We start from the raw sequence: 20,536 nt of genomic DNA, 5'->3' as shown, positions 1-20,536 counted from the left end.
ACGAAATTGAAAACACTTCACAGCCACGAAACACGAAATTAAAAACACCTCACAGCCACAAACACGAAATTAAAAACACTTCACAGCCACAAAACACGAAATTAAAAACACCTCACAGCCACAAACACGAAATTAAAAACACCTCACAGCCACAAAACACGAATTAAAAACACTTCACAGCCACGAAACACGAAATTAAAAACACTTCACAGCCACAAAACACGAAATTAAAAACACTTCACAGCCACAAAACACGAAATTAAAAACACTTCACAGCCACAAAACACGAAATTTAAAAAACCTCACAGCCACGAAACACGAAATTAAAAACACCTCACAGCCACGAAACACGAAATTAAAAACACCACAACCACAAAACACGAAATTAAAAACACTTCACAGCCACGAAATTAAAAAAACCTCACAGCCACAAAACACGAAATTAAAAACACTTCACAACCACAAAACACGAAATTAAAACACCTCACAGCAACGTGATTTAAAAACACCTCACCACCACGTCATTTTACACCTCACCACCACATAATTCAAAATAACCACCACGTTATTAAAAACACTTCACAACCACGGAAATAAAAGTTTCAGGGAGTAGTTCAGTGACAACAGACACTGCCCAGATATGTAGATATATAGATAAATAAACCTGAAAATCGCAGAGCCAGAATTATTTTTTGGTCTGGGAAGCTCATGCGAGGTTTCTTCTTCTTCAGCCGCTCACAACCCTGGGTGAATATGCGATCTTTTAAAAAAAAAGTTGGAATTTTGCCAAATCTGTTTTATTCGTTTGTTAATATACCTCAGCCATTGACAAATCTGGAACTAAGTCTTTATAAGTTCATCAAATACTGACACCGCGAATGACATTCGCTAATCTAAATAGTGATATCTCTTCTGAGGTTAAAAAAACCCCCCAAAAAACAGTTTTAAAGCATTATACGTATCAAACGATACATTTTATGAAACGGGGAAACCTAATACACACTTTGGTGGTTTTAAAATGACAGAATATGTCTTTATTAGAAAAAAAGGAACATTGAAGACGACGCTGCTAAAAAAAATACACCGCTCTAACGCATAACCATGAGTTTAAACTACATTTACAACAAATATGAAAACTATTTTCATATCACAATGTTAAATATAGAATATATAGAAGATAATGTTTTAAAAAAATGAGCCCTATCTTCCAATGGTAAAACAATCCTTCAAAAAATTCCTGGATCCGGAATAATATCCTGAGCTTCACCAAAAACTAATCAATTCTTCCTTATCCAAATGACAATCATCCCACCAACTTTCATCCAAATCCGTTCAGAACTTTTCCAGATATCTTGTTCACGAACACACACACACACACACACACACACGGACACGAGTGAATGCATTACTCCCTGGCGGGAGTAATCAAAAGCTAGAGAATAGGATGAAGGATATGAAAGAAGAAAAAGAAAATAGGAAAAAAGTGCTCAAGAACATGATGAAGAAATAAACAGGACAGAGATAATCTCCAGACATAATAAGTTTCAGATTGTGTATGGAATCGAGGAAATGAACCTCATGGATAAAGCAGAGGATTGCATCAAAATCGCTGAAAGAATCATCTTAGATAAATTCAGCATGACACCAAGTGTCAAATGTGCCCATCAAAATGGTGTGAAAGGAGAGAGACCACGTCATATCTTCGTGAAAACACTTTCCTACTGGCACAAAGTGAAAATTATGAAACGAGCAAGAATGCATGGTTCTCAGCAGAGTGTTATTTCATTGTTGATGACCTGTCAACAACTGTCCTAGAGGAAAACTGGAAATGGACAAAGGAAGTAAAAGCACTATACAATGCAGGGACAAAACTTTGCTTTTTTGCTGGAAAGTGGAAGGGAAGCAGAGGTCAACCTCATATTTTTACATAGACTGCAGTGATAAGGTATGATGACAAACACCATTTTCTTTGTCTCTCTCTCTCTCTCTCTCTCTCTCTCTCTCTCTCTCTATCTCTATCTCTATCTCTATCTCTCTCTCTCTCTATCTCTATCTCTATCTCTATCTCTCTCTATCTCTCTCTATCTCTCTCTATCTCTCTCTATCTCTCTCTATCTCTATCTCTATCTCTCTCTATCTCTCTCTATCTCTCTCTATCTCTCTCTCTCTCTATCTCTATCTCTATCTCTCTCTCTCTCTATCTCTATCTCTATCTCTCTCTATCTCTCTATCTCTATCTCTCTATATCTCTCTCTATCTCTCTCTATATCTCTCTCTCTCTCTCTCTCTCTCTCTCTCTCTCTCTCTCTCTCTCTCTCTCTCTCTCTCTCTCTATCTCTCTCTATCTCTCTCTCTCTCTATCTCTATCTCTCTCTATCTCTCTCTATCTCTCTCTATCTCTCTCTCTCTCTCTCTCTCTCTCTCTCTCTCTCTATCTCTATCTCTATCTCTATCTCTATCTATCTCTCTCTATCTCTCTCTATCTCTCTCTATCTCTCTCTATCTCTCTCTCTATCTCTCTCTCTCTCTCTCTCTCTCTCCCGCCATCTCGCCATCTCGCCATCCTTCTTATTCTTTCCCCTAGAACTCGGTGAAGACATGCCTCAAACAATCTTGGCATATAATTAGCATTCTTAATTTGAACAATACAAGATGTATTACACAATGTTTGTTTACAAAATGGCAAAAAAAAAAAATACTGGCAAAATGTTTACTTAAAGTGATTAAATGTTCCAGCTGTGATCTTTCCTGCTGTTAACAACTGCAAAAACGTAATTGGTTAAATTATCGTTTAAAAAGTATTTTGCTCTAGAATTGATTCAGACTTGCTTATAATTGTTTTGTACAGGATTTTTTTTTTTTTTTAGTATACAGAGTCAAGGCTCTTGTAAGAGCTAACACATTACACACGAGAACAGGCACAGACCCATAAAACATACAATAAATAAAGGGAGCGGGAGACAAGAGGGGGAGAGAAGGGGAAGCACACAAACACAACATTTGAGAGCAGGGACATCGGGAGATGTGTGGGAGGGAGAGGGCTTGGGGGGAGGAGGCGTGGGAAGGGGGGGGGGGGGGGGGGGGAGAAGTATAAAACACAAGGATACTGCAAGGACTTCCAGGAAAGAAGTTGGTATTTCAAAAAAGTGGATCTGGGGTGAAATTAACGGGGGTAGAAAGGATCAAGGTTTTGGATGGTTTGTTGTTTTAATTGTTTTGTACCTGATTAGCAGCAACATTGTCTCAATACTGTATCTCTTCATTGGCAGGCACTAAAATATCTGTGTGTTTTACCTAATACTCGTAAATGTATTGTTATGAAATGAAAATATTGGCAACTGAAAATGTAAAAAATATAAATATGAAATTCATCATTACTCTAATGACAAAGATTGAAATAATTCTTATTCAGCTGTCTCAGCTTCAGCTAGCTTTCCTGACTTCATGATGCCTTGTTGTAATGGTATGCACTTTGTGTTTCTATATGTTTCTGTGCCTCATTTGTTTCTAACATTTATTTGGAAGTTATGCTAACATTAAGATTTGCCAATGGTGCAAATCAATTGAGCATTGGAAATGATGTTTGTCAGCATATTTTACACATACGTCATGTATATTTCATAAATGTCGTTGATGAACATTTTCGCCTTTTGCTCACTCGATAATGATGACATTCATTCTATCCAAATTCAACATAAAGTTTTGATGATGTCCACAATATAAATGCATGTCAATTTGAAGAAAATATAGAAATCATTGATTTGATTACTGATTAATTCAGTCAAAAAAGTACTCCTCTCAATGGACACAAGCAAGGCATACATCCGACAAGATGGCATTCCTGCTTGTGTCTTGAAGGAGTGTGCTTCAAAACTTGCTCCCGTGCTTGCTGGTTTGTTTCGTTTTTCTTTAAAACCCCAAACTTTTCCTCTTTCCTTGAAACATTCCTTAGTACAGCCTATTTTAAAGAAGGGTGATCGTTCAAACCCTTCCAACTACCGTCCTATTGCTCTGAATTCAACTATTTCCAAAGTATTTGAATGTCTTCTCAATAACCATTTCCTCAAGCATCTTCAATCTCACAATCTTCTTCCTGACCATCAATATGGCTTTCGCAAGGGAAGATCTACCGGTGATATCCTTTCTTACATTACGAATGTCTGGGCATCTTCTCTGAGAGACTTTTGGGAATCCTTTGTTGTAGGCCTTGCTGTCTCAGAAGATGGAATTTGGCATCAAGATCTGACATGCAAGCTTCCCTCTTTCGGCTTTCCTCCTTCACTCTGCTCTCTCACATCAAGCTTTCTCTCTGACCGCTCTATCTCTGTAATTGTTGAAGGTTCAACATTTACCTCCTTCCGTCCTGTCTCCAACACTCTTCCTTCTTTTTATCAATAACCTTGTTTCTTCTACAAATAACCAAATGCACTCGTATGCTGATGACTCGACATAACAATCCTCCATGTTTTATCCCATCTGCTCCATCTTCCCTCACTCGATTTGCATCTCGTTTTATCACAGCCACCTCTTTAAATTTGGATTTGGACAAGATTTCCCAGTGGAGCAAATGTAATCAGGTTAGGTTTAATGCTTCTAAAACTCAGTTTCTTCCCATTTCTCTCTAAAACTCCACTCAACTCTCCAGTCTCCTTTTATAGCTCCACGATTACACCATGTGATACAATAAACCTACTAGGTATTACCATAACATCAAATTCTCCTGGAATCCACACATTACACAAATAGCTAAGTCTGCCTCAAAGAAACTAGGAGTCCTGTTCAGATAATAATAATAATAATAATAATGCATTTATTTTATATTGCGCTTTTCAGGGAGCCCAAAGACAGATGTCGAAGATTCTTCTCTCAACAGTTGCTTCAACTATATGAAGGATTGATTCGTCTTTGCATAGAGTACTGCTCTCACATCTGGGGCGATTCTAGCTCCACATATTTACTGGACAGAATTGAAGCCAAAGTAATCCGATTTATCAACTCACCCAATCTGTCCTCAAAACTCAAACCGCTGAAATTATGCTGCAAACTTGGCTCACTTTCTCTTTTCTACAGATATTACTTCGGTTTCTGCTCCCAATAACTTGCTGCCTGTGTACCTCTGTCATTAGCGAGACCACGGCATACTCGACAAGTTACTACATCCCATGGTTATTGTGTGACCATTGGCCACTCAAGGGTGGGCCGTTATGATGTTTGTTTCTTCCTCTCCACTGCCAAACTCTGGAACTCCTTACCTTCCCATGTATTTCCAAACACTTGCGATCATCCCCTTTTCAAAAAGCAGATATTTTTTCTTCATCAAAAACTCTTAGACGATACTCTCTTTCTTCACTTAGTTTTCAATGCAGCTCTTTTATTTAAGGGCTGGCCTCGATGAGGACTATATAGTCTATGACTGGAGATTTCAACACAAAAAGAAGAAGATGATTTTGATGAAAATAAGCAAACTGATTTGCCAAATACTCTACTTCTAATTATTATATGGAAAATCATTTCTTTCAAAAAATTTCAAAGAACTTTACAGTGATTTCACAGCTTTACATTTTATTATGAAAAGTGTAAATATAAATTTTGTGCAATTTAATTTATTTCTTGAAAAGTTTCACTCAAATTGCTCCCTAATAGATTGAACTGAAACATGGTTATATATGGATACATTTGGAGCTGTATATCGGTGACCACATTCAAATATAAATGAGTAATTGATTGAAATACCAAATCTATTGTCAAGTCCCATGCTGATTAAGAAGTCCTGTACCTTAATACAACAACAACCACAACATGCATTTTAAGGCCATTTCCCCTGATAGAGCGGGGGTTAGCCTTGCGGTCCCCATGACAATCTTCTCCATTTTGCCCTATTTTCTGCATCTCCCCTTGTTAACCCCCTTGCCCGCATTTCTTCTTCCACCATCTTTAGCCAAGTCTTTCTCGGTCTTCCCCATCCTCTACTTCCTTCTACATTCATTTCCATCACTCTTCTCAACCAGTCACTTTCATCATTCCTCAACACATGACCAAACCATCTCAAACTGTTTCTCTTCACAGCATCCATCACAGGCTCTATTCCCATCATCTTTTGCAATTCATCATTTGTCTTCCTCTCTCTCAACGATACTCCACACATCCACCGAACCAATCGCATTTCCACCCTTTCCAGCCTTCGTTGCTGCTCTACGTTCATTACCCATGTCTCGCTCCCATAAATCATAACACTTCTCACACATGCAGCATTCACCTTTCCGTTCAGCTTCAACGACACTCCCCTCATCATCAGCACGCCACTCAGTTCCCGAAACTTCTTCCATGCACATCTCACTCCAGCAACCGTTGCCGAGTCTGATCCACCTTCTCCATTCAGCATGTCTCCGAGGTAGCAAATGATGATCCGAGGTACCTTAATGGGCGATTTAAATGGAAATCTTCTGAAAAATTATAACACATCCATTTTAAATGAAACTTTTAGATATCTCATTCTCATTTGCACTGCTTATTGATAAACCACCTAGGATTACGGATGATTCTTCAACTTCAATTGACAATATTTTTTTTACAATGTTCAACCATTTCCGGAAGCTGGGAATATTCTCTCTGATGTCTCTGATAATTTCCTTGTTTTCGCCCGATCCTCATTATTGATCAACCAGCCTTTTCATTGACATGCAAATAGGTATATGCAAACACTTAATCCAGAAAACTTAGCCAGATTTAGAAACAAAGTAGTCTCTACTGACGAGAGTGAGGTGCTGAATGAAGATGTTGATAAATGCTATGAGAAATGTATGGATATATTTTTGTCACTTTATTTAAAAAACAATCCAAAACAAAAAATGTAATTATTCAAATTATACAAAAATACCAAGAAAGGATTTTATTTTTTATTTTTTGTATACAACATTGAGGCTCGTGTAAGAGCTAATATTAATCACAAAAAAACAAACTGACATAAAAAGGGAGCAGGAGACAAGATGGGGGAGAGAGAGGGAAGCACACAAGTACAACAGTAGAGAACAGGGACACCGGGAGATCTGTGAAGGGAGAAGGCTTGGGGGGAGGAGGCATGGGAAGGGGAGGGGGAGGGGTGGGGGGGTGGAGGGTGGGTGAGAGAGGTATAAAACACATGGGCACTGCTCGGTATTTCAAAAAAGTGGATCTGGTGTGAATTAACGGAGGTGGAAAAGTTCAAGGTTTTGGATGGGGGAAGATAATAGATGGTGGTGAACAGCTGTTTTAAAGACCTGAAAGGAGGAGTGGGATTGAAGAGAGTGAGGGAGTTTGTTCCAGAGGCGGTATAAAAGGGGAATAAAAGAGTGAAAGTGAGCAGAGAGTCTTGATTTTGTGCGACCTGTAGGAATATTTGGGGGACAGAGCACAGACAGAGCTGGGGGAGCTAGGCCGGAGAGGAGTCGATAGAAGACAGAAAGACCACCAACCTGCCTGCGGTGAGTGAGTGAAAGGCCCTCGGAGTTAGCTTCATCACGGGAGATTCCAATGATTCTGAAAGCTTTGGTTGCAACAGCATGAAGCCGAGCTAGGTGTGAGGCAGGAGCACCAGCCCAGAGGGGAGAGCAGTATTCCATTGAGCTGCAGATGAAAGCCTTGTATGTGGTGAGGAGCTCACGTGTGCCAAGGAAGGACTTCGCACGACGAAGGATGCCCAGTCGGCGACTGGCTTTGAAGGCCAGCTTGGAAATGTGGTTTTCCCAGGAAAGATCATGGCAGATAGTGAGACCCAAAAGCTTGAGCGACAGAACTTCTTGGAGAGGATTGTTGAGAAAGTAGATGGGAGGGTTGTCCAGTCGATCTTTTCGGAGAGACATAGTAAGAGTGTGAGATTTGTCAGGATTGAAAGACATGTTCCACTTGTTTGACCAGTCTGTGATTTTGTCCAGGTCTTCAGAGAGTGAGGAGGCTGCAGACTGCCGATCTGAGGGAAGAGGAATGGAGCGGCAGAGAGTGGAGTCATCAGCAAAGAGATAGAGAGGATTTTCCAGAGAGTCGGAGAGATCATTGATCAAGACCAGAAAAAGCACAGGGCCCAGCACACTGCCTTGGGGAACTCCAGCCTGAACAGGAAGGGGAGATGAGAGAAATCCATTCAGGGCCACACGTTGACTACGACCAGAGAGAAAGTCCGCAAGCCATGCATGGAGATTTCCATGGATACCATAGGAGTAGAGTTTGGTGAGCAGAGCTGGGTGCCAGACCGTATCGAAGGCACGTGATATGTCAAGGGAGACAGCTCTGATTTACTGTTTGGCATTGAGGACCTCCATTCATTGTTGAGACAGGAGAAGCAGCATGTCCAGAGTAGAGTGACCTGGTCTGAATCCAAATTGATGATCAGAGATCAAGCCATTGGAGAAGAGGAAAGATTTCATATCCGAAGCAATGATGGATTCCATGACTTTGCTGATAATTGGGAGCAGGCTGATTGGTCTGTAGTTAAAAGGATCTGTTTTTGCACCTTTTTTGTGTAAAGCGGTAATGTTTGCTGATTTCCATGATGCTGGCAGATGACCTTGAGCAAAAGATAGGGTGAAAAGAACAGAGAGAGGGTGAGATACAGCGGCAGAGCAGGATTTTAGGACCCGTGGGCTGATGCCGTCTGGTCCAGTTGCAGAATCAGAGTCGAGGTTAGACAAAAACTCCTCCACCTTGTCAGGAGAGAAAGACACAGAGTCCAGGAGCAGTTGGGTTCGACTGGGAAAGGTGGGAACAGAGAGAGATGGGTTTGGGACTAAAGATTTTGAGGCAAACACAGAGTTGAGGCATTCGGCTTTGTCACGTGCGATGTCAACTGTGTGGCCATTTGAGGTAAGGGAGGGGATGGAGGGGGAACAAACACCAGAAACGGATTTGACCAGACGCCACCAGGATTTGTAGGAAGGAGACAGGTTTGAGAGTTCGTTCTTGAGTGAGGAGAGATAGTGCTTCCTGGCACTCCTGAGGGTAGACACACACTTGTTCCGAGCTTGGTGGAAGGAACTGAGATTGCCTTCAGTTGGATTAGCCTTCCAAGAGGCAAAGGCAAGTTGTTTCAGGGCAACTGCCTCACCACAAGATTCGGTGTACCATGGACGGGAGGAAGGGTAAGACAACTGAAGACGAGATGGGATAAATCTGTGCATGAGAGAGATCAGTTTGCTTTGGAAGAATTCCCAGGAAGAATTGATGTCAGAGGCAGTGGAGATGGGAGACCAATCCAGACGATTGATGGCTGCTTGAAGCCCGTCCCAGTCGGCCTGAGTGAAATGCCAGACTCTTCGACGCTGAGGAGGCTCTCTGAGAATGGCCAGAGAGATGTCCACTTTGACAAGCACATGATCAGAAGAACCGATTGGAGCAGAAGAAGAGCAGCAGACATTAGCAGGGAAGTTTGTCATAACCAAGTCTAGAAGAGAAGAAACTCCATTGGCTGAGATCCGGGTCGGGAAATTGACAGATTGTGTCAATCCCAGTGAGTCACAGAAGTCCTTTGCTGAGGTGCCATGACTGGTGAGAGAGGAACCCACACCCAACCAGGTGGCATGATGACAGTTGAAGTCACCACATATGAGGAAGAGAGAGTTGGGATGAGTGTATAGAAGTTGGTCCATGTTGTCAGAGAGTGAAATGTAAATTGAGTCATCACTGTTTGGGGGACGGTACAGAACACATATGAACAAAAGGTGGGAGCGGAGAGGAAGCCGTAGCCAGAGGTACTCCTGGGGGTGAGGAGGAGAGAAGGCAGTGCAAGGAGAGTGAGGAAGAGAGTTTTTGATAAAGATAGCCACCCCACCACCAGGACGAGGCTCAGGTCTATCATACCGGAAGAGGGAGTAACCAGGAAGAGATATTGAGGAATCAGAGACATCTTGAAGGAGGAAAGTCTCTGTTAAGCAGATCAAGTCTGGATTGTCAGAAGCAACCTGTATGGAGAGATCAGTCAGGTTTGAGCGAAGGCCCCGGATGTTTGAGGTCCATACCGTTAAAGAAGAGAGAGGGGGAGCATCGGGTACAGGACAGGGGAGGGGAGGAGTAGGGTAAGATGAAGGATGAGAGGGGGAGGTAGGGAGAGCAGTTGATAGTGTGTCAGAGATTACAGAAGAGTTCCAAGAAAGGGAAGGATGAGGAGGATGAAAGGTTTGGTGGTGAAGGGATGAGGCAGAGTGAGGGGTTGTTTGAGGGGGGGCATGGGACAGTAGAAGGTTGGGGGGGGGTGGAGGCATGAGATATAAGGGAGACGAGGTGGGGAGGAGGCAACTTTGAGGAGGGGGGAGGAGGGAGAATTTGAGAGGAATGGTATGGGGGGAGATTTGAATGGGAGGAGTTGGGCGGGAGTTTTGAAGGGGAGGAGTGAGGCGGGAGTTTAGGAGGGGAGGGGCAAGGGGGGAGTTTAAGAGGGGAGGGGCAAGGGGGGAGTCTAGTAGTGGAGGGGCAAGGGGGGAGTTTAGGAGTGTAGGGGCAAGGGGGGGGATTTGGAGGGGAGGGGCAAGGGAGGAGTTTATGAGGGGAAGGGCCAGGGGGGAGTTCAGGAGTGGAGGGGCAAGGGGGGGCATTTGGAGGGGAGGGGCAAGGGGGGACTTTAGGAGGGGAAGGGCAGGGGGGGAGTTCAGGAGTGGAGGGGCAAGGGGGGAGTTTAAGAGTGGAGGGGAAAGGGGGGAGTTTAGGAGTGTCGGTGCAAGGGGGGGGGATTTGGAGGGGAGGGGCAAGAGGGGAGTTTAGAAAGTGGATGATTAACCTTTGTTGTGTAAAGCGGTGATGTTGGCTGATTTCCAAGCAGAAGGCAGATGACCTTGAGCAAAAGAGAGGGTGAAGAGAGCAGAGAGTGGATGAGATAGAGTGGCATAGCAGGATTTTAGGACCTGTGGGCTGATGCCGTCTGGTCCAGTTGAAAAATAAGAGTCGAGGTTTGTCAAAAACTTCTCCACCTTGTCAGGAGAGGACACAGAGTCCAGGAGCAGCTGGGTTCGACTGGGTAAGGTGCGTACAGAGAGAGATGGGTTTGGGACACAAGATTTTGAGGCAAACACAGAGTTGAGGCATTTGGCTTTTTCACATGCGGTGTCAGCTGTGTAGCTGTTTGAGGTAAGGGAGGGGGTGGAAGGGGAACAAACACCAGAAACAGATTTACAGACGCCACCAGGATTTGGAGGAGGGAGACAGGTTTGAGAGTTCAATCTTGAGTGTGGAGAGATAGTGCTTCCTGGCACTCCCGAGGGTAGACACACACTTCTTCCGAGCTTTGTGAAAGGAACTGAGATTGCCTTCAGTTGGATTAGCCTTCCATGATGTGAAGGCAAGTTGTTTCATGGCAATTGCCTCACCACAAGCTTCAGTGTACCATAGACGGGAGGAAGGGTATGACAACTGAAGACGAGATGGGATAAATCTGTGCATGAGAGAGAGAGCAGTTTACGTTGAAGAATTCCCAGGAAGAGTTGATGTCAGAGGCAGTAGAGATGGGAGACCAGTCCAGATGATTGATGGCTGCTTGAAGACCGTGCCAGTCAGCCTGAGTGAAATGCCAGACTCGTCGGCGCTGAGGAGGCTCTCTGAAAATGGCCAGAGAGATGTTTACTTTAACAAGCACATGATCAGAAGAACCGATTGGAGCAGAAGAAGAACAGCAGACATTTGCAGGGAAGTTTGTCATAATCAAGTCTCGAAAAGAAGATACTCCATTGACTGAGATCCGTGTCGGGAAATTGACAGATTGTGTCAGTCCCAGTGAGTCACACAACTCCTCTGCTGAGGTGTAATCGCTGGTGTGAGAGAACCCACATCCAGCCAGCTGGCATGATGACAGTTGAAGTCGCCACATATGAGGAAGAGAGAGTTGGGATGAGTGGATAGAAGTTGGTCCATGTTGTCAGACAGCGAATTGTAAATGGAGTCTTCACTGTTTGGAGGATGGTACAGAACACATATGAACAAAAGGTGTGAGTGGAGAGGAAGCCTAGCCAGAGGTGTTCCTGTGGGGTGGGGTGGGGAGAGGGCAGTGCAAGGAGAGTGAGGAAGAGAGTTTTTGATAAAGATAGCAACCCCACCACCAGGACGAGGCTCACGTCTATCATACCGGGGGAGGGAGTAACCAGGAAGAGATGTTGAGGAATCGGAGACATCTTGAAGGAGGAAAGTTTATGTTAAGCAGATTAAGTCTGGTTTGTCAGAAGCAACCTTTATGGAGAGATCAATCAGGTTTGAGCGTAAGCCCCGGACTGTTTGACGTCAATACCTTTAAGGAAGAGGGAGGGGAGTGGAGGGTAAGGTAAGATGAGGGGTGAGAGGGGGAGGTAGGGAGAGCTGTTGATAGTGTGTCAGAGATTGCAGAAGAGTTATGAGAAAGGGAAGGATGAGGAGGACAAAAGGTTTGATGGTGATGGGATGAGGAACAGTGAGGTGTTGTTTTTAGAGCAAAGTCGAAGGTTGCAGGAGGTGGAGGTATGTGATGGAAGGGAGAGGAAGTGGGGAGGAGGTAGCTTTGAGGAGGAGGGGGGAGGGGGGAGAATTGGAGAAAGATCGTTGTGGAGGAGATTACAAGGGGAGGGGTGGGGGGGGTAGATTTGAAGGGGAGGGATGAGGGGGGAGTTTTGAAGGGGATTGGTGAGGGCGGAGTTTTGAAGTGGAGGGGTGAGGGGGTCGTTTTGGAGGGGAGGTGTAATGGGGGAGTTTAGGAGGGGACGGGTGAGGGGGAGTTTTGGAGGGGAGGGGTGAGGGGGGAGTTTATAAAGTGAATGATTAATGAAAAATGAACATTTATTACAAACTGGGTTTATTGTGATTGTCAAGTCAGAGATCCGTTTGAAAATGATAGAGGAGAGGTGGAATGAAGGTGAGTTTAGAGAATGTAGAAAGGAAGGACTGTAAGAGATTTAATTTTCTTTTTGAAATGGAATGATTTGATGAGGAAATTGAATAAAGCCTTTTAAATAGGAAGAAAAATAGTGTGTTGTAATAAACCACTGAATAAAACACTGCAGGGGAAAGTTTAAACACAATTCAACAAAACCGTGAAAAACAATCTGGGAAAAGTCCCTGAAGTGAGGGCGTGGATCAGAGAAAGGAGAAAGGGTTGAATGAGTATGGAGGAAACTAGAATTGGAAAGTTGAGTATCGGCTGGAGATGGAAGGCAGAGGTGGAAGGAAAGGAGATAAAGAGGGCGGGGTGAGACAACAGCACATGTGGGGGCCAGCGAGGAGAGAAGGAAATAATAATAAAAAAAATTTTTTTTTTTTGTATTTAAAATGTTAGACAAAGGGTAGATGTTCGGGGAAGTTAGTGGGAGAATAGAAAATCTAAGAAACAAGCAATACAGCGAAGGAAAGAACTTAAAATCACAAAACACCAACAGGGGAGGGAAGCCTCATGTGACCAGGCCGCGCACGCGGTGCGAACAGAAAACGATTAATTATACACAAGTTTGCACGAATTACAAACTAAGAACTAACTGGAAACACACAATAACACATACACAATAAAATAACGAGTGGAAATTTGACAAAGACACAAATGGGAAAATACTTAAACTTTGATGCCGTGGAGAAATCGAAGTCGCTTCCTCGAGGGACCAGAAGCGGAAGTCTTGGGTTGCAAAATCACTTTTGGAAACATGCCAAGCCAAAAGATGCCTCTCGATTTAGATATGCTGATTATAAAACACTCTTACAAATCCATTGTGGCATGCTAAGAAAGAATGCTATTCTAAACAATTTTGGACTTATTATCATGATATAAAAGGAACATGGGAAGTAATAAATTATGGGCTATAAAGACTAAAACAAATGCTTTAAGTATTTAAAAAATGAAGAATAATGATTCCATAACAGATGATTCGGAAATGATTGCAGAGGGCTTTAAAGGGAAACCCAAACGTTCAGACAACCTTGACACTAATCTATTCCTTGATACCCTACAAAATAGATATGATGTCTTTTTGCGATTTATAAAGTCAGTAATTTTGCGATTAAAAGTCGAAATCTTCTTCTTCTTCATGATTAGCCGTGAAGTCGCACTAGGAAGGCGACCACCACATCCATATTGTTTATGGGTTACATCACTGTACAATTTAACTCAAACGGCGAATAATTTTCAAGTTTCTACAAATATGCTTCGTCAATGCGTCCTTGGTGGTTGGAGTAATGCAAACCGAGATGATTTCATGCTACAGCAATGGCCAAAAGATCTGAGGATTGCCAGAAATTGGACGAGGTTTGTCTGAAATACCTGAGTGTGGATCAAGCCTCCAAGATGTTTGGTTTTTGTAACTTCGTGTCATGGCAGGTTGTTAAGCATCCGAGAACGTCAATTGGTCTACCAGGTTATCCCAGGGTTCTCCTTCTGACAACCGTTTACCTGAGTCACATGACTTTTCAATCAGGGGAAGCGCCCTTGATTATGCACCAATCTTATCTCAATTGGATCTTAATTATGGTGGCTGAGCTTACTGCTTTTGCATACCGGGCTTGGATATGAGCCATTCAAGTGGGGAATTAATTATAATCTCCCAGACTATCCTAATGTGCGAGCAGTGCTGAACCAATGAAGGAAAAGATGAACACGGACAGATCGAAAAGGAAGTTCAACAAGTGGGTTTTATTATATATAAACCAAGGATAAATGTGGGATCATACAAAAAGGAGGAGGGAACTCAAGAACTGTAATGTACAGCAAGGGTAATCAAAATGGATCAAAAATGGGGGATGCAACTCAAAATATACAATGAGCAATTGTGAGTAATGAAGAGTGCAGAGATATGTACAGCAAAGAAAATGGACAAGATGCAGAACCTAACCCTATGCCTTACTATACAAAGCTATACACAAGACCTGGGTACCCAATCAAACCACCTGTGGAGGGAGATAAGAACAGAAAGAAGAGAGACAGAATGAGGATCACCAGCCTCTTAGCTCGACGGGCGGAGCAGTTGTGCCTCCACAACCCAAATGCTAAGGGAGAGGTCAGAGGGGGAGGAATACTGCAGCGCCTGGGGCGCATGTTTCATAGAGGTGCAGGTGGGTGCATGTCATGCGTGGGTGCAAAAGAAACGGTGAAGGTGTGTATCTGTAGTGGCCACTCTGGAGGAGTATTGCCATGGCAACGCCGCTAATTGTTGTTGCCTTTTTGAGCTCTTGAGTTTAAGTAAAACGATGTTAAATACAAAAAAAAAGAAAAAGAAAATAATGCGCCCGTTTGTTCAGAGGTTTTCACAAGGTTTGTCGAGTGAGAGTTCGTCCATTACCACCACCATGCTGTGTGCACTTCCTCTCACACTCCCAAGCTGGTGGTTGCGTCTGTGATGGGTGTCGATGAGGTGATGATTGGAGGCAGAAGGTGGGCAGTTCATGTGTGGTTTGAGGAGGAGTTGTTGTGGTGAGTGGGTCATGGTGTTTCGGGTCGTGAAGCAATGAAGAGCGTGTATGACGTCTTAATGTCATGGAAACTAATGTGTGCATAGACCAGGAGAAGGCACTACTCTGGCATTACACTATGGAAATAACTATACCGAGGGACCTGTATGTTGGTTGGGTGCAATTGCTTTCGGGGCCGGTTGCTAAAACTACAAAAATACATACATACGGAGAATTGCCTTATTTAACATAGTGGGATTGTCAACCCCTTAACCACTATGATGAACATTTCTTTTGTTAATGGTATTGGTCAAAAAAGATGAAAATAGCAAAAGTTGTTTCCAGTTTCAGGAGAGGAGGCACACAATATTTGATCATTTATCAACCCATTTCTCTGTTGGTCATTTTTGAAAATTATTGAAAAACTGATCTAGATTGGCATTACATTTTTTTCATGTATTGGGTCATCTTAACAAATTCCCAGTTTGGTTTTCGTGAAAAGCACACTATTTCTCATGCCTTTCTGCATTACATTAACTAGGGCATGCCCGTACTATATATAAGCTAGGACGTGCCCGTACGTGGGTGCCCGTTCCTTGCAAAAAAAAAAAAACTGCAAAAAAAAAAAAAACTGCAAAAAAAAAACAATGGTTTGGTCCATTCGCAACGACCACAGAACCCCCCCCCCCCCCCTCTATTTACATGAATGGTTTGGTCCATTCGCAAAGCCAAAGCGAACGACCACAGAACCCCCCCCCCCTCTATTTACATGAATGGTTTGGTCCATTCGCAAAGCCAAAGCGAACGACCACAGAACCCCCCCCCCCCTCTATTTACATGAATGGTTTGGTCCATTCGCAACGGCAAAGCGAACGGCGAACGGCTAAATCGCCATAGCTCGGTAAGTACTTGTCCGATTAATTTCAAACCTTGAAAAGGCACATCCTCGGGTCCCCAGCAATATACCTGGCAAGTTTCAAGTATATCGGACCGGTAGTTGTCGAGAAACAGCGGTCACAGACAAACGTACAGACGTACAGACATACAAACGTACAAACGTACAGAGATTACTGGAATTATAGATAGATGAAGTTGCTTCTGCTATTGATAATTACTTAACTGTACTCTCATATTTTTGTGTAACTTTGTCTATTCACTTGTATTGGTTGCTTTATACTCTCCAATTTTTGCAACATCACAAGTGTACCTAATCTTAACAAGCATTTGCTTACCTTTAGGTTAGCTCCACAAGATTGTACAAGTACTCATTATTAATGTTGATTTCTTGATCATTCTAATGCTTCATATATGTGAGCACTAGCAAAAGTACCTGTCCCTTCGCTGACAGGTTTAATCAAAAGACAGATATTGGCGTTTCCCAACCCCACTCCCACCACCCGTTCACCCAAACATCCCCTTCCCCCTTTTTTTGCTGAATAAAGTATATTCTGTATTGCAATCAAACCTGATGGATAGACCTGATGTGCGTGCTTCCGTGCAAGAGGCAGGGGATCCCAGGATGGTACTCATATGGAACACCCACTCCCTGTGGGAGCGTAATACCACCATCCTTTGGCGAATAATACCCCCTTATAAATGCACATTACAGTTGATAACGAACAAATGTTGTGTTTTTCGATTTTATATTACATGTATAATGTTGAGAGTTTAAGATTCCACTGATATCAGGAGACCCCGATATGGGGGAGAGTAGTACTTTGCTAGGATTGAAAGACTTATTCCATTTTCAGTGCAGCATCTAATCAATTCTACATGAACAGATAATGATGCAGGTGCTGTCAGCCTGTTGGTGGGATGGGGGTATTGTACAGAAAAATGTGGAGTCCTCTGCATAAAGGAATATAGAGTTTTCCAGAGCATCAGTGAGGTTGTTTACATAGAGGAAAAAGCAAGGCTGGGCCCATGACACATGGCCGGAGTACTTCAGCCTCCATTGGAAGAGGAGAGGGCCGCATTAATTGTGTGAGTGGAGGAAGTCAGGAAGCCTTGTTTATAGGCAGACATGTGTACCACTGGCAGCAAGCTTAGCAACCACAGCAGTATCAGAGACCCTAGAGCGCCCGATATATGTCACTGACCTCTTATTTGTGATTTATTACCTCCCACCATTGTTCTGAGATAGACATGTCCAACTTTGATGATGGAGAGGCTGAAGAGAACAGACAGAAGAGAAACAAAAGTAGCAGAGCATGAGTTGAGAACACAAGCAATGATACCAACGAGGCCTACGACAGAAGCTGATTATAGGACAGACATAACTTTCTCTGTCTTCTTGGGTGAGAAAGACAGAGTCCACTCAGAAGTGGGTATGAGGATGAAAGGTGGGATCGGTTAGGTGCGTGAGATTTCGAACCATACAATGAGTTGAAACATTCTGCCTTGTCTTCAGCGATTTTAGCCAATTTTAGGTGAGGAAGGGGATGGAGGTCATACACCAAAGATGGACTTGGCATGACGTCACTGTCACTTTTACGAGGGAGATTTGTTGAGACGTCAGCCTTCAGATTCACATGGTTATGTTTTCCTGCTCCTGAGGATGGACGCACACCTGTAAGCGAGCCTAAAAAGGGGAAAGTTTCTCTCAGTGGGGTGAGCTATCCTTATTAATTTGTGTTGTCTTTGAATTTAGAATTTGTCACATTTTCTTGAAATTTAGAGATTAGGCATTTATCAGTTGTAAAACGGTTGATGTGTATTTTTCTTCAGTTCAAATAGATTTTTCATTTTTGGTAATTCAACATCTATTCAATCATCACTTCTTCAATTAACATCCTGTATCGGTTGATTCAACGTTGCTTGAACGCACTTTTGTTCTGTCTGCTGGAATATTACATGCACTGGTCTGGTTCGCATCAAGTTGATGGCACAGAAACCTGACATCAAAGTTTTCAATCATTTTGCTTTCAAGTTGTTTTCGATAATTCACAGCAAGAGAAACCAGGATTAATTTTGATGATAAATTTTAATTAACAATTGCTTTTTCAGAATCAAACAGCCAATATGTGATCTCCCTCCGAGCTTTCAATAACCTGGGTCAAGGAGTCCCCTTGTATGAAAGTGCAACTACTCGTTCGACTTCAGGTACGAAATAATTTTTTGCCCCTCCCTTAATGCATCTGCCTTCCTATTTTCTCTCCTTTTGTGCTGTTTTGAATTCCTCCCTTTTCTCATTAGCCTTCCTTTTTTATTCACTCTTTCTCCCGATCCAGTTTTTCTATTCTCCTTTTTCTTTTTGATGTTCAACAAGGAATATAAATTGCTTTTTGATGGATTACATTGAAATATGTCCATCATTCACAACTTTGCGTACGAGGATTAAACTGTAACTCATTGTTATGTTGTCATGCCTATGAAAGCTTTCGCTTATTAACAAGTTCAACAAAAGTTATTTTCATGTTTCATTGGGTCAGAAAGAAATTTTTTAACTTCTACAACAACAAACAACAACAGGCATTTTAAGGCCATTTTCCCTGCAAGAGCGGGGGTTAGCCTTGCGGTCCCCATGACAATCTTCTCCATTTTGCCCTATTTTCTGCATCTCCCCTTGTTAACCCCCTTGCCCACATTTCTTATTTTAGCCAAGTCTTTCTTGGTCTTCCCCATCCTCTACTTCCTTCTACATTCATTTCCATCACTCTTCTCAACCAGTCACTTTCATCCTTCCTCAACACATGACCAAACCATCTCAAACTGTTTCTCTTAACAGCATCCATCACAGGCTCTATTCCCATCATCTTTTGCAATTCATAATTTGTCTTCCTCTCTCTCAACGATACTCCACACATCCACCGGACCATTCGCATTTTCACCCTTTCCAGCCTTCGTTGCTGCTCTACGTTCATTACCCATGTCTCTCTCCCATAAATCATAACACTTCTCACACATGCAGCATACACCTTTCCCTTCAGCTTCAACGACACTCCCCTCCTCGTCAGCATTCCACTCAGTTCCTGAAACTTCTTCCATGCACATCTCACTCCAGCAACCGTTGCCAAGTCTGAACCACTTTCTCCATTCAGCATGTCTCCTAGGTAACAAAATGTTTTCACATCTTCCAGCTTCACGCCTTCTCCAAGATCCAACTCAACATTTCCCCCATCTGCAGCTCCCTCTGTGCACACCTTACACTTGAATGTAGCTGCCACACTGGTTAATGACCCTCTCAAACCACTACATTTTTGATGAACCCAGTCAGCACACATTGTACAACAACAGGCATTTTAAAGGCCATTTTTCCTGCAAGAGTGGGGTTTCGCCCTGCGGTCCCCATGACAATCTTCTCCATTTTGCCCTATTTTCTGCATCTCCCCTTGTTAACCCCCTTGCCCGCATTTCTTCTTCGACCATCTTTAGCCAAGTCTTTCTCGGTCTTCCCGGTCCTCTACTTCCTTCCACATTCATTTCCATCACTCTTCTCAACCAGTCACTTTCATCCTTCCTCAACACATGACCAAACCATCTCAAACTGTTTCTCTTCACAGCATCCATCACAGGCTCTATTCCCATCATCTTTCGCAATTCATCATTTGTCTTACTCTCTCTCAACGATCTCAATCTCAGCACACATTGTACATTGAATGGAATTCACTCCGACACCCTTCCTGCACACAGCACATGGACACTTCCCAGTTCTTTCCACCTCACCACATGCTTTACCCACTTGCCATCACCTTCGTTTTTCTGATATTCACCTTCAGACCTTTTGTCTCCATACATTCCTTCCACTTGTTCATCTTCTCCTTCAGTCCATCCATACTTTCTGCAATCAACACCAGATCATCTGCATACAACAACTCCCACGTTAAACCCTCCTTTACGTTCCGAGCCAGCACCTCCATCACAGCTACAAATAGTAGTGTACTTAGTACCGACCCCTGATGCACTCCCACCGTCACCTCAAACTCACCACTGTTCCCGTCCTTCGTCCTTACAGCTGTGCACGCTCTTTTGTACATTGCCATCACTACTCTGATCAACCATTCCTCCACTCCTAACTTCCTCAATGCCCATGTCACTACTTCACGTGGAACCCTATCGAATGCTTTCTCCAGATCAACAAACCCAAGAAACAACTTCTTCCTCTTCTCCATGTACTTCTCCTTTTAACTTCTGCAAATCAGAATATTCAATGCACTTGTATTGAAGCAGCACAATGTAATGTTTC

The 20,536-nt window shown here is 43.0% G+C and overlaps 1 protein-coding gene across 1 annotated transcript in view; it reads left to right on the top strand.

Moving 5' to 3' along the window:
* The window catches only part of NEO1 (neogenin 1), a 389,738-nt gene that overhangs the window by 228,584 nt on the left and 140,618 nt on the right, over nt 1–20,536 (top strand). The window contains exon 16 of the mRNA XM_078773416.1: nt 18,358–18,453. Coding sequence (XP_078629542.1) covers nt 18,358–18,453 — 96 coding nt within the window. The remainder of the gene's footprint in view (nt 1–18,357; nt 18,454–20,536) is intronic.

This window comes from Myxine glutinosa, chromosome 2 (assembly GCF_964187855.1).
Source record: "Myxine glutinosa chromosome 2, kmMyxGlut1.1, whole genome shotgun sequence".
In the NCBI taxonomy this organism is placed as follows: Eukaryota; Metazoa; Chordata; class Myxini; order Myxiniformes; family Myxinidae; genus Myxine; species Myxine glutinosa.
This window is presented reverse-complemented; position numbering and strand designations above follow the sequence as displayed.